Here is a 15,106-nt window from a genome sequence, read left to right as displayed (position 1 = left end):
AGACTCACTCTTCTCTCCCCTCCAACAATGGCAAATAGCCGTTGGCCACAGATGTCTCCTTCAATGGGATTCTGAGAGTCCTGGGTGAGAACAAAGTTCATTCAACTTTATCTGAAAAGTGGTCCCTGGTACAAGAATCACATATTCTATATAAGGGGGCGGGGGGTGGGGTGGGGCAGAAATCATATTAAGTGGTATTACCATACTCTTATCTCTAGAATGTTGCCTCCAGCTTTTAAACAAGCTTATTACCATTATGGAAGCCCCTCAAAGCCTCCATTCTGCTGTTTTCAAAACAAGGTTAGAGAAGAAAGAGCTAGAAAAAATAAATACAAGATTTTTTAATTTAGGTTCACAAAAATGAGAAGTGGATATTGTGCAAGGAGGGTAGATACTAATTAATTTGAAATTTTAGAAACAACTATTCTGAAGCAATGAGTTATTTATATGTTATGTCCTAAACTTTTTGTGTTTTTCCTACTGCCTACAAACACTTGGGTGAGTCTTCTCAGGTCCTTTCCTACCTGGATTTCTTCTGCCTCCTCCCTCTTTCATAATCACCCTCAGGAAACCTCCTCTGATTCATTTTAAGCAAACAAACAAGGCATTGTAACATATTAATATAAACTCCTTGAAATGACTTATCAGGATCTTTACATCATATTCATATGGGTATATTGAATTGAATCGATGTTAAACTTCAATAGCTGGAGTTTTTACATATTGTAACAATCATTGCCCAACACTCAATACTTGATACTCAATAAATGTTTTTGAAATAGACACAAGTTTTATTGTTAATTTTCCTAAAAAACTAGTATATATTTTTTTTACACAAAATCTATCAATAAGAGATTGATTGGTGATAGGAAAAAAAAAAGCAAAACAAAACTTAAGTTGAGAGAATCTAGGCTTTTTTCAATCGTAATCATATTTCTTCAGTGGTGATTTGATTTCACCATCTCAATTCATCAGAGCTTGTCTATATGTTACAATGGTGTGTATTTCCTATTGCTACATAGATGAAAAGGAATCCACATAAACCATACCAACACCACTACGTATAACTGGTGGTAAAACTTTATTATTCAAGTTTAGATGTAACAGACATCTTTGCTGCCTGAAGATTGTTTGCATAAGAAATACACCAAGAACATGTTTGTGAGTAGAAATGAACATGCACTATGAAAACAAAATTAAATAAAACAAAAAAAAATTCCATGTGTTGTAAGAACAGAACTATTATAGCCAACATTCTAATATTCAAATCAGGACTACAAATTGAATTTATTCTTAGCAACATGAAATCATTCCATAAGAAAGACATTTTCTGCTGGTGAATATTGCTATAAGTTAATTTTACATTGGCATTTTGAGATGTTTCCCATCCCATCCCACCCCCCCATGTTATCCATGTTGTCAAATTGTCCACCCGAAGGAATTTGGCATTTCTTATTGTGATATCTGCCTTGGTAGCCATTAAAAAACTATTGTTTTATCAGCCTTGTAATAGTTTTGCCTCTTCATAGCCAACACTATAGGCTGTCTAGTTATGGTATTTACAGCTCATCTCTAACACAAATGACCCCAATCTTTCCTGGCCCTTGGGAACTGAGAGTTTAAATAAGCCCCTTGGCCATATAATAATACTTGGCACTCCCATGGTGCCTTTCAACCAAGGATCTCAAAGTGCTTTACAAACAAGTACTACATTACCATTATTATTATTATTAATATTATTATTAATATATATTTTTTTCCATTTTACAGGTGAGGAACCTGAGGCACAAAAAGAAAAAGTGATTTGCTGCAGGTCATATAATGAAGAGAAAACCAGGGGTAAGATCAGAATACAGTTTTGGGACTCAAAGGACCGTTTTCGCTGGTGAGTAACATTTCCATGTAAAGTTACTCTTGCTCTTCTCTGGTGCAGGATGGAGTGAAGCTCACAGCTCTACCTTTCCTTTCAAGAGAACAACACATGAGCACACATTATCCAGTTTCTGTGTGTGGATCAATGTTGAATTTCACATTTTCTTCATCCCTGACTTGACACGCTCTTGCCCTAGTATCTTCTGGAGGTCCTAATTACTGCAAATAACCATGGATACTTCCTACACAATTGCACCGCTATCAGGAACACTTGAGTCCACTGTCTAGGAAACAGTAATTGGAAAACCAAAAGGAAGTGCTCTTCAAAGAAGCCACGCCTTCTGCCCTCGGCCAAGTCTTTCTTTGGGAAAAGAACACAGCCCTTCAAGGCCTTGATGCATGTCTTTCTGTTCTCCTCTCAATGCACAGTTGCCTGCTGATAGAATCCCACCTACTTGTACCTACCTTTGGTTAGCATATTTAGTTTCATATTCAGGTTGAATTTCAGTTCCTCCGTTTTCTCCTGTGATCTAGGAAAGTAAGCTTTTACCTACTTGTTCACCAAAAATGTCTTGTGTTTTCTGTCATGGCCCTCAACCAAAAGACAGGAAGCTGTGAGTTCAGGTCAACTTCAGGCAGAAGGCTGGCATGCAGCCCAGAAGCTGAAGACCAGCTTCTGGGCTCCATACTCCCGCCGATGGATGGCAGACATTCCCCCTCCAGAGCTGGGTTAATGTTCACTAAACAGGCACAGGGAGTCCAGAGGTCTCAAGACACGTCACCTGGTGATGTTTTACAGCCTCACAGCAGGAGGCTAGTAATGATTTTAACAGCAGTATTGATACTCTTAAATTTATTAAGAAAAAATGTCTATCCTCAGGCATTTAAAAATATATATACATTTACTGTTTTTTGGAGCTGCATTTGCATTGGATCATAATAGATTATGTGCACATGTGCAACCATAATGTGCTACCACAGGCTTCAACAAAGAGCTGTTAATGATAATCACTTTTTTCTTCTTCTCATTAATATTATCTTAGAAAAGAATCGCCATGCTTGTTTTCTAAAATCTACCTTTACTAAAAGAGAACAGTTTAGAACAAAACATCACTATCTTCAAAGTTGATTTTTTTTAAAAAAGAACATCTCAATATGTCACGTGGAAAGAAGGGCACACTCTGTCCCTTTTGAACTACAGAGTTAACATGTGAACGTTTAGGCTCCATCCTTTTCTCACCACATAGAGTCGTGTAGTGTCTCGCAATCCACAACCTTGTGAGGTGGGCTGGCTCTTTATGATTTTTCAATCCCCAACAACAACATGATTATGGGTGAGAGGTGAAGGGAGAAAGAATTAGAAAAGGGAGAATGAGAATGTACGAGCTGGTCCTGGCCTAAAGTCGAATATAGACAAGGGATTTTAAGAGACTTACGGTGTTTAAATGGCATACAATTTTAGCTGGCATATAGTTTTCATCAGAGTTTGGGAAGCCTTTTCCAAGAGGGGAAGATTCTTAAATCTTATTGAAAGTCCTCAAAAGAAATTAAGTACCTAAATAGCTGATTAAAAAATCACAACTTAAGACAAAATGACATCTTAAAACCAAATAAAGTAAAAAATAACCAATCATTTTTGTAATCTATTTTGAAAGATGGAAGAAAGGCTCTCATTAATAAAAAAAATAAGGGGTATTTTAGTGTCATGATAGATTTTCAATTTTTTTTTAGAAAAGGTCAACTTCTTCTCCATCAAAATATGAAACACAACAAAAACAAAAATGAAAAAAAATCAAGAATAAAGAAATAAGATCTAGCATGTCAATGCTATCCAAGAATATTCTACCAAAAGTGGATTGACTATAAATAGTCCAAGAATAGTGATATGTATTTTCCAATGCTAAACATTACTACCAACCTGTCTGAGGAAAAAGAAAATCACATGAAAATAAAAAGACGTAGATGCCAAAAGTGAACAACCTATTTGGTCTGACACTGAAGAAATTGCTGATGGAGTCGTTTTACCCCAACAGTCATACCTGTATAACTGTCCAATTTAACCAAACTTCTGGTGTTTTGCTGATTTGAGCAGTCCACATATAATGTTGCTTGAGGTTTGCCAGAGTGCACTCGGTTACCAGTCTTTCCATTAAGAAAACTAAATGCGGTGTTATTGTTTGGGAAATCTCTTTTTTAGGTCTTTGCTTGTCACCTCCCAAGTCTGCCTGTACAACTGAGATGCATTCATTAAATTCCTAAGAAAGATAAATTACATCATTTGGATGTCAGAGCTTCTCATTCTATTTCTTGACTTCAGCTTATGTGAATATTAGAGCTACGCAATAGGTGAGATCAGAATGGAGCCCTTTAAAAATGAAACTGAAGCAGAAGGCTTAGTCCTGATTTCTTTCTTTCTTTCTGTGTCTCTCTCTTTTTACATGAAAACGAAAATGCAAGAATGGAAATGACAACACAACATCAGAAAGACATGTTTAACTTCATTCACTACAACAGTCACGAACTGGTTGAACTCAGCCTGCCATCCAACTCTAAAAACCGAAGACCTGGCATTGAGAAAAAGAAACAAAACCCAAAACAAAACAGAACAGAACAATACAAAGCAACTGCGAATTAATGTAAAAAACGGAGTGCAAATGCGACTACAAGAATGCAATAAAAACATCAGTGCTGCCGGTTCCAGCAGCACTCATCAAAATAATTTCTGAAATGTTTCATCTGAAACATAGACAAAGCAATAAAAAGAGGATATATGTTTATCATTTTAAGCATAACAATGTGAGTTAAGAGCTTAAAAATTAAAAAAAAAAAGTACTTGGAATGAATAGTGCTACCCTTTTTTTTTCTAAGTAGGCATAAAAATATTTTCATTTCCTTCTTGTTTTCCATACCATTATATCAAGAACTTTCATTTGTTTCATGTTACCGTTTACAATTTTAATGCGCACGCACATACACACACACACACACATACATACACACACACACACACACACAAACACACAAAAAGATATCTACCGCAATAGAAATAGTTGCTTCATTACCTTGTTTGCTACATTTGCAAATGTAAACAGCTAGGCAGAGCCAGAACTGACTCTAATGCATGATGGAATATCTTTGTTGCATACGTACACTGTAGAAAATAATTATTCAATATGTCAGGCACCATTATTTGAAATGTAATACATTAATATTTACTAGAAAAATAAGTTTTTTTTTCCTATTTGTTCTCCCAACTTCTTTAATGAAATAAGTTAATCTGACAGTGCATCCAGTAGCTTGTAATATCTTCTACATCTCTGTGGCAAAAAATAAACTACTGGTTGGGACAATATAATGCAAATTATTAAAGTCAGTCCTTGTACATACATCCTTGTAGCAAGCATTGAGGCTCGACTAACAGCACCTTTAACCAATTATTTAATGTTCAGTTATTTAGCCCTATTTCCCTGAGCAGTTATGCTGAGGAGCTTTCCCTTCATGGATAGTTTTACAAAGCCTTAAGTATTAACAGAAATATGAAGACATACTTCTAAGAATCCTATCCTATTTAATGCTACTTAACTAAACCTGTATAAATCTAATGAAGGAATTGATTGGTACACACACCGTCAGTCTGTGGTAACGTGACCTTAGACACTGCCTGACCACAAAGGTTGGAAATTATATTTAACCAAAAGAAAATAAATAAATACAGCAGGTTACCTTGTGGAGAAATACCATGTGTTCTAAACGAATTAAGCCCAATGGTCTGAACTTTTGTATCCATCTAGTTTTTTGAAGTGAGGGGATCCCTTTAGTTATCATGTGCCAAGTGAGATCAGAGACCAAGAGAAGGCTTCAAAAAACAAATCCACACGGGTTCATCGCGTACAAGAAAGAAAGATCTGGCTACAATGAAAATTACTACGTAAGCACTGAGGACATTGGTTTTAAAAATGCATATATATTTGGACAAAATGAACCTAAATGGCAAACAAAAGGACTACTTTCAAAAGGCGTATTCGAACATCTAAAGGACAAAAATATCAAGAGAGGGTGTGCATGTGTATGTACAGGCAGGGCTGGCCAAAAGCATCGTGCCACCGGCTGTCACATTCTTGCCAATCTCTCACCAAGCCTCACCGCAGCTCACATTTCTAGGTCTAATTCTGAAACATGGTCAATGAGAGGAGACTCATCTAAGAGGGCGCCATTTTCCTTTCACAGCCCCGGAGATTAGAGTTTTTTCCTGCTCCGCCTAGGATTTCATGATACTTCTAAATTTAGGCAACATTTTATGGGTTTTTGAATATATGGGCCAATGGCCAGCCCAATACTGCTTTAGACTCATGGTATGTAAACCCTTTCAAATTCCAGACAGCTCTGATCTCTTTCTTTACAAATCTAATAATTATAGTCTGGTGGTACTTCTTATGGATCATTGCCACAGTACACATTCACCAAGATGATTTTGACCTATGAGGTTCTAGAACGTGACTATTTACCATCTTCCTTTCTTCTCACTGACCATTAGTCTCACTTTTTAATCTTGGTAACCTACTCATCAAAAGAAAGAATCATAAGAGAAGGGAATTTCATGTTGGATAAGGCAGGCTCTATGAAGTATTTTTTTAATAGGTCTTCATAAGACATTACAAGCTATTGAATTCCCATCAAGAAAACCTATTTCTATTTAATTGTGCTAAGTGCTAAGGTTTTACTCTTTAGGTTTTCCATTTTTTTCTGCTTGTGCATTGTTCCTATGCAGGCCTCTCTGGATATGAGTTGTGAAGTCATATTTGTCCGTGCAAAGATGCTGGCATATGCTGCACTGGAATGGTCCACTGTCACCATGGCAACTCATATGCAAAGCATACATCACGTCATCCAGAAAGACAATGCCGCAGTGCACACATTTTGTTGAAAGTTCATCTTGAGTACTTCTATCAACTTTCTCTGTTTTTACTACATTCAAGGGACCTTCATTTTTTACACTTGACGGTGCCTTCGTTTTCTCCTTGGAGGCACCGTTTGCAGTCGGCCCAGGTCTGGAATGCTTGATCGCCAAATCTAGAGGAATGTCATTGTCTGATCCAACAGCTGAAAAATGAGGAGGCAGATTGAAGGTGGGATAAGGCACATAGTTTTGGCAAGGATTTGGTAGGCCAGGCACATGACTCAAGTAGTGCGGATTCCCAGGAACGGACAGCTTATATTTACTCCAGAACCGCAGCCAATCAGCTTCACTCTGGAAGTCATTATGTACAAAGGGGAGTCCGAAAAGGGGGTACTGGTACTTTTCGATGGGGCTGCCTGGTGGTGAGTAATTTGGGTGTTTTGCAGGTCTCATGTATTTTTCTATGGGGCTGCCTCTCTCAGAACTTCCTTTCCCTTCCGAGACAGATGAACTATTTCCTGGGTCTCCAGTACTTTCCTGAGGGCTTTTTATCTGAATGTGCAAAGGTTGCATCCTTTTGTGAATATCCAGAGATGGGCTGACCAGGACTGGCTGCTGAGCAGAATGGCTTTTAGTCAATGAACTCTGGGCTTCGTATTTACTCAGGCTCGGGAGTGGAATTTCTCTCTGGTGACTTTCCGTTAAATGATCGTCTGACCTCCTCTCTAACGGGCTTCCGTTGACTTGCTCCTCACTGCCACCCCTCTGCTGTTTGTTGAGCTGCTCAGCCTGAAGTGCCTCTGGGTTAAGGCGCTTTCTTGTTCTTCTTCTAATAATCTGCTCACCGTTGTTTTGTTTAATGATGTTTAAAGGCCTGGGAGTCTGCAGAGAACGAACACACAATACATAAAAGGAAAACATAAAAAAAAAACCCACCACCATTAAAATGCATTAACAATTCCTCACAAATAGAAACCATGCTTAAGTTCAAAGCAAGGATAGGCTTTATGTTATAGATTTACTAAATCTCCTCCTTTTGCCCTAAGCAGGACCACAGGAAGAAACCAAAGTGCCTTTTTTTTAAAGCCTAATTAAATCATGCCCATCTTTGCAGGGAGGAATGAAAACTTTCATCTACTTAAAAACAGCTTTCCAAACTCAATGGATTTTGGAATTGCATCATTGAGTGATAAAACCACGTAGAAAGTTACTTGAAGAAATGTGATTTTTCTGAACTATTTCTCAACTTTTGAGTCATGCACTAAGATGTCAACATCATAACACGGGCGATAGGTTTTGATAAAAATTGTGGAAAAATTATGCATTGCCACAGTCTGAATTGTGTCCTCCCCCAAATTCTTGTGTTGAATCTCAAACCACTAGTGTGACTGTATCTGGAAAGTGTATGATCTTTAGGAGTTAAATACGGTTAAGTGAGGATACAGTTAGAAAGTGGCTTTCTGCAAGCCAGGAGAGGCGCTCTCACCACAACCCCCATGTGACGCTTGGGTCTGACTCCCAACCTCCAGAACTGTGGGAAAATACATTTGTTGCTTAAGTTACCCTATCTGTGGTGTTTTGTTATGGCAGCCAGAGCTGACTACTACATATATTCTTCTAAATAACTGCAAATGTGAATGTAAAATATTAACTATCAGAGCACACAAAACATCAAACTGATAGAATTATGAGGAAGGGTATCGGGTAATCAGAGCCATATCAGTGGGAATTCTTTTTTTTTTTAACCTCTCACTTGTATTTCTGTTCCTTTAATAATATGTTATATGCAGTAGGGAAGATTGTACTTATTACAGGCGAAGCATTTGTTTTATGTTGAAAATCTAAATTCATTTGTAGCCTTGGTTCAAATATCCAATCTCTCATTCTAACTCCACTACTCTGTACTTAAATTGAACGCTGAATTTTAGGAGCTTGAGTATTTTATTTGGCTTAAGCATTATATGATTGTTATTTATGCATATGTGCAACAGGTATTTATATTTATGACTAAAATCCACAGATAAGACTATAATAACTTGTAGTAAGAGCTCTAACTTTGATTAATAAAAATAAAAATAAATTTAATAAATTAATGCGTATTTACAGATTAAAAATTTAGATGAACCTTTCATAGGCTAAAATCTGATTTTTCCAAAAGCTTACTGAAAACAGGAACTAATTTCCACATAAAATACAAATCTATACAATAAGTAATTTGTGAATTATTCCTAGAAAAGATGAATCTTAATGCAAAAGAGTACCTTTTATACATTAAACAAAACATAAATATAAATCCTTTATGGACTATTTCTAGTGTTGTGAAGGTATTTTGAAAGGAAGAAAGATAACACACTTGTTACTGACAATTCAATTACTGGTTTCAGAATGAATATGACACATCCCTTAGATATGCCATGTTCACTGATTTTGTTCAGAATTTCATATTTGTGTTATGAAAATATGCAGCATTTAATCTATGTTTTATAAAGAATCCTGAAATTTGCACTGATACCTTTTTTAAACTTACATTAAATGTGAGCATCACCTTTATGTACTTAAATTCATGATTTAAAAAAACTCAAAACTAAAAACATCTCGTCTCTGGAGAGATGAATATTAAAATAACTGTAAAAAGAAGAATTTAGTTTATATCACAGTTATTAAATTATCATAAGCTGGAAGGCAGTGGCTTAATTAATTCCTGGCCTATGATTGGCCAGAGTTCAATGAAAATCATTAATGTCAGTACTCATTATATAGAAACTTGTTGCTGTGCTTACATGGCGAAGGTTAAAAGAAAAGTAAGGTGGTGTGGTGGTGGGAAAAAGTCTTTCTCTTAGCTTAAGGTTTTTACTTACAGTTTACCACCAATTAGTATTGTTGGCAGCATCCATATTTAAAAAGTGATTCCAATGGCCCATTTATGAGGACGTGTTGTCTAAAATTGTATTCCCTGTTGCTGTAACCTATTCATTGGCTGTGCTAAGAGCCATGGTGAAATGCCAAACACAGAGAAATAGACTTCGGTTCATTAAATAGAGAATTCAGATTTTTAAAGGCAGCTCTTGTCAGCAGATAAACTTTCTAAACTAAAGTAAAAAAATCTTTCAGGAAGTCAAATGCATATACAGATGGGGGAATTTGTAAGTTTAAATTTTATTATAGGATCCTCACTAAAATTTGGGAATAAATTACTGGAAGTACTCCAGTAAGCCACAGAAAGAAGCCAGTGAGAGATCTGAAAACACAAAGTACCATTTATTTGCACCTTACTCTTCTCTGATGTGTGCTCTTTGGGCCCGCAGATACCTCATCTAAATCTGCATTAAATGGATTGCAGAGATTCACCTGGTATCTTTGGGTTCTAGTTCAGAGCCACTCTTCTCCATGTGCCCAACCTCCAGCCCCCAAAGCAGCCAAGATGACACTTGCAAATTCCAAAGGTAAGCTGGAAAATAAGCATTCTTTCCCTGCACTCTTTTATGCTGGCCCTGGGAGCGTCCTCTTTAAAAAAGTAATTTGTCATGTGTTTTTGAACTTTTAAGAAGGTTATCTTTCTACCTAACTTAAGTTCACCAAATTCTGATAAGCATTAGTTCAAGTCCCTGTTAGGTGAAATTCCAAGAAATCAATCCCCCCCCCCATTTTATATCAAAAGAAGCATAAGGTATTACTAACATCTCAAACATATCTCCCCATAACATCTAAAGCCATTTCGCCATAAATCACAAGTGCATTCCAAAGGACTGTATTAAACTGCGGGGGGCGGGGGAGGCACAGCCAGCCAGGGAATGGTCCTCATCACACCACAGACCAGGCTGCTTTCTGAAGCTTTTCCTGACAGTCTCAGAAGTCCTTACCGAGTGAAGCTTCTGGTAGAGGCCACACGCGTTGCAGACGTATCCGCCATTTGCATTCTTTCGCCAGAGAGAGGTCTTTGTGGTCAAGCAATTGGCACAGAAAACACCCGAGCCTCTACGCCTCTGAAACAGGGAAAAAAACACACAAGGTCAGAGGTGAGTCACATGATCACTGGAGTTAGACCAAATCAACCCAGGAGTTTTGTCTTCAGACTAGCAACAATGACAGTATAAAACCACACTGCCCATAATGAGGTCAGGTTCAATTGTGTTTAATAGGCACCGCTGATTTTCATTATAATTAACCCTACAATGATGGATGAGGTGTGTGCCACACCAAAGGCTTCTCACAGAAACAGCTTTAACTTTTTGAACTTTGGGTTTTGTGCCATTAATGATGGCTCCTAGAGGCTGGACCTGAAAATATACCTTTGAAAAAAAAAAAGTGTCACAACAAAAAGTCAAAAGACAGAACATGGCAAGATGTTTAATATACTTTGGAAAAGGAGGAGCCCCTGCCACCTGAGCTTTAAAATCCGGCCAAGCTTGGAATAAATGCACCATGTAAACCATTTAAAATCATACCCGGCCGGTATCTTTCTCTATGTCATTCATGTAACATGCATTTGAGAGAATATAAGACATTCAATTCAGGTCTTCGGTGTGTAATGGTAAAGTCTGAAAGAGAACACCCTCTATTTCCCAAAGCCGAGAGGACCAGCAGAAACGTCCGGTGGCTAGAAGGACAGTATTACTCATGAGAACCCCGACTGGGTACCTGCTTAAGCCAGACAACATACTCCCATCAATGGCTATATAATTCTTTTATTCGACCCAGACTTGGAAATCACAAGCATTTCCAAACACAAATTGATGTTAGTGGGCTGAAGTCTGTAATCACCAGATTCAGAAATAATCTAAGGATACTTAAAAGTAGATAATTGGTATTGATTGTTCCATTGTTGCTATCAAGTAATGATCCCATTAAATGTCCCACTGAAACAAAAGTCAGGCTGTGTTTGCAGGCGCAAATGCTAACAGGCAGGAAATGGAATTCTTTCGCTGCAAAAAATGGACAGCCTGCCTTGCAGCTCGGCTCGCCTGTCTCTAGGAAGCAGAGCCTTTCATGATAAAATATGCACGGTAGATAAGGAGTGGAAAAAGTCTTGCTGCAACCCAGTTTTCTTATAAATTTAAAATTAAGAGCAGTGTAAGTCAAAATTTCAGGGATTCATAAAATTTAGGCAATTTATTTAACTTGAGTCCATACTGTAGACGAGGGGTATCTCTGCCAAGAAAATACAATGGTTATAATTGTACTCTGATACATTTCAAATGGAAAGCTTTCTGCAGACATAATTTTGGCTTCAAGACTGGAACACTTTCTTGGCATTGAAAGGGCATTTGATTCATCGGGTGTTTCACAATGTATCACTAAAAAGACCTGGTGAGCAGCCAGTTCCCTATAGGGTAATTTTTCCATCCAGATGCAAGTGCTATCAGAGGCCCTCGTCAGCTAAACTAATTATGATCTTGCAATTGCTGATGCCTGCTCACTCTACCATTCGACATCCTCCATTAATCATCAATACAAGGAAAATGAATGAAACGTAAAGAAATGAGGGCCCGTAAGCTGCGCAGCTATAAAAATCTGAAATGAGAGCAATAATTTAACAAGATTGGGGAATGTTTTTAGTGAGCACAAAGTCAGGCTGACAATTGCCCTTTTCAACCAAGAACACGATTTCATTAGTGTAGCAGGTTGTGCTACTTTAGGTGATGTAATAAAAGCTAGATTTTTCACAAAGATAATCTCTGTCTCCCCTTTCCCTTCCCTTCCCAAGTGGGGACCAGGAATGTATTGCAAGTTTCTAAATCCCAGTAAGAGCCACAGCAAACACTAGGTGTCAGTCCACTAGTCCAGTAGTGACCTACTGTAAAAGTAGAGACTGCTGCCTCCTGGAAAAAAAAATCAATGAACTACTAGAGGTTGTATTTATTAAACACTCTGGGGCCCCCTTTATCCGAAGTAACTTGGGGAGCCTCGATAGGTCATAATTGTGACATTTCCCTGGGGCCATGTTGTCTTTTTCCTAGATCTAAACATTAACATGTTTGGCAAATAAAACACCACTTGAGTCACATAAAGGCGATGTAAATGTCCATTTGGAAACTAAACCACATATATGGCAGAGGCTCAAATTTGAATGTGTAACCAACCATTCACTCCAGCCTGCTTTTCTTTCCTCCTGCCCTGGGTGCTTGACGCAGCTTGCCAAAGTGGGTGTAATCCTGGTTTCAGAAAGCGTTTCAATCCTTGCCCAATTTTGTGCTTAATTCTCTTGCAAAGAAAATGCCCTTCATTAGGTAGAGAGAAAATCCTGAAATTATAGCCCTGGTTTCCACAGGCATAGGTTGCTTTAAGCAGCACTTATGCTCCAATAAAGGCTGGTATGTTTTAGGTAAACCATATATCTTAATGTAAATACTCCAGGGGAACTCTGGATTCACTTTCTCAGTGTCCGTGTGGCCGAGAGGTTGGTCATCAGATTGAGGAGTCAGACTACTTGTATTCAAGGCATGCTTCTGCATTTTGCTGGGTGCAACTTCGGGCAAGTTACTTAATCTCGCAATGCTTAAAAGTATGAACTGCTGAGAATATTAACATGGGCTAATGGATGCAATGAAAGCAGTGCCAGGGATGTAGTAAATGCTCAGTAAGTTAGCCATTCGTCAAGGGGATCCAACTGTATTTCTTTGGTGAGAGAAAAACATATTTTGTTAGTTTTGCTTTATCTCCTGGTTCTACTTATTAAACATTTTATATATGCCTAGTACATATAGTTGGATATTATCAAGTATATTTCATTTGTGTCAATCTTATCACATCTGAGATGGAAAGTTGAGTCAGAGTGAAATATCTAGGTGTTCACACCTAGAATTCGAGAGGAGCGTGCTTGTGTGGGGGTAGAGAGTGGGAGGTAGGTGAGAAATGTTTCACCCATTAAGTTACCGCCCATCTAAACAAATTTATCACTTTGGTAGGCACTGCGAGCAGCAGAGGAGGGGGGAGACGTGAATAATGCCCTCAGCTGTGACAACGGGATCACAAAACTTGGCGCTTACTCTCCTGAGGCAGAGGGAAAGCTGCACTCGTACAGATCACAGACGGTGCCACATCTCTCTACACTGCAGCAAAGATGAGAGCCCTGACTAGGTCGCACTGTGTAGTGTATCCTGGCTGCATACAGGAAGCCATTTCTTTCGAAGTTACCAACAACCTTAGCCCAGTCGAGCACAGAAAAGCAGTCGGTTGGCAAAGGAAAGCAGGACAGAAGTTTCTCTGCCCTGCTTCTTTTTTTTAAAATATATTTTATTGATTTTTTACAGAGAGGAAGGGAGAGAGATAGAAACATCAATTAGCTGCCTCCTGCACATCTCCTACTGGGGATGTGCCCGCAACCCAGGTACATGCCCTTGACTGGAATCGAACCTGGGATCTTTCAGTCCGCAGGCTGACGCTCTATCCACTGAGCCAAACCGGTTTCGGCTGCCCTGCTTCTTAAAACTAAGCCTGACCTTGTTACAGCACTGAAGACCTTATTTCGTTCATATATTATCATTCAGGACAGAGCTTTGAAATATTTCGTCATTCCCCTTTCCTACATCCCACACTTATTTTTGAAAAATCATGTCTCCTAACAGTCATCACATACTCTAAGTAGTTAGTACCTAGGACAGTGCTCTGTCTCTTGCAGTTAAACACTAAGGAAGTTGAAGATAATCTCTCCATGTGTTATTTTTATCATTAGCAGATACTCCTATTTTGGAGGGGGGAGTTTAAAAAAGTAATATCCCTTTTAAATGGAGCCCCTTCATATGGCTAAATTTATGTCCAGGAGGGCAGAGATGGCTAATGACATAGGGAAAAAAAATCAAGAGGATCACTTTTCCAATCCTACATCCCACACTTATTTTTGAGAAACAGGTGAAGTGGGTACTTGCTAGGTCCCGAGGATACCAGGTCAGGTACAAAGAAGCTCCAACTCTCCCTTGTAAACATCATTCTAGCCTTACATTGCTGATGGTTCTGTATGTGCATGTTTAAATACTACTACAAGTGCTTTTCCTGTTCCTACAAGCTGGTTTAAGAGTCACTAATAATTTGTAAAGCCATGACCCTGTGGTGGAGGGAGGTGAATCCCATCATAAGGCTAGAAACACCTCTGGGAGAGGACATGATGGGAGTAAGTAGCTGAGGCACACCTGAGAGGCATGCTTAGCCCGGTCTTACTCCCCTAAGGCAGAGGGAAAGCTGCACCCGTAGGGATCCAAAGCAACACGAACTCACCGCGTCCCCTGCCTCTGGCCTTCTCTAATGTTCCATGTGGGGTCCACAGGGTGAAGGAAGGTTGGCTGAAAACCCAAATCTATATGAAAGTCCCCTCAACTGAAGACTTCTACAGAGAAAAATTCC

At 38.6% G+C, this 15,106-nt stretch overlaps 1 protein-coding gene across 1 annotated transcript in view; it reads right to left on the bottom strand.

Moving 5' to 3' along the window:
- Positions 1-1,062: 1,062 nt before the first annotated feature.
- TRPS1 (trichorhinophalangeal syndrome I) overlaps positions 1,063-15,106 on the bottom strand; it is a 191,751-nt gene continuing 177,707 nt past the window's right edge. Inside the window, exons 5-6 of the mRNA XM_006758981.2 lie at positions 10,630-10,752; positions 1,063-7,651 (exon numbers count right to left, since the gene is read on the bottom strand). Coding sequence (XP_006759044.1) covers positions 6,590-7,651; positions 10,630-10,752 — 1,185 coding nt within the window. The 3' untranslated portion in view covers positions 1,063-6,589. The remainder of the gene's footprint in view (positions 7,652-10,629; positions 10,753-15,106) is intronic.

This window comes from Myotis davidii, unplaced genomic scaffold, assembly GCF_000327345.1.
Source record: "Myotis davidii unplaced genomic scaffold, ASM32734v1 scaffold374, whole genome shotgun sequence".
NCBI classification, from domain to species: domain Eukaryota; kingdom Metazoa; phylum Chordata; class Mammalia; order Chiroptera; family Vespertilionidae; genus Myotis; species Myotis davidii.
This window is presented reverse-complemented; position numbering and strand designations above follow the sequence as displayed.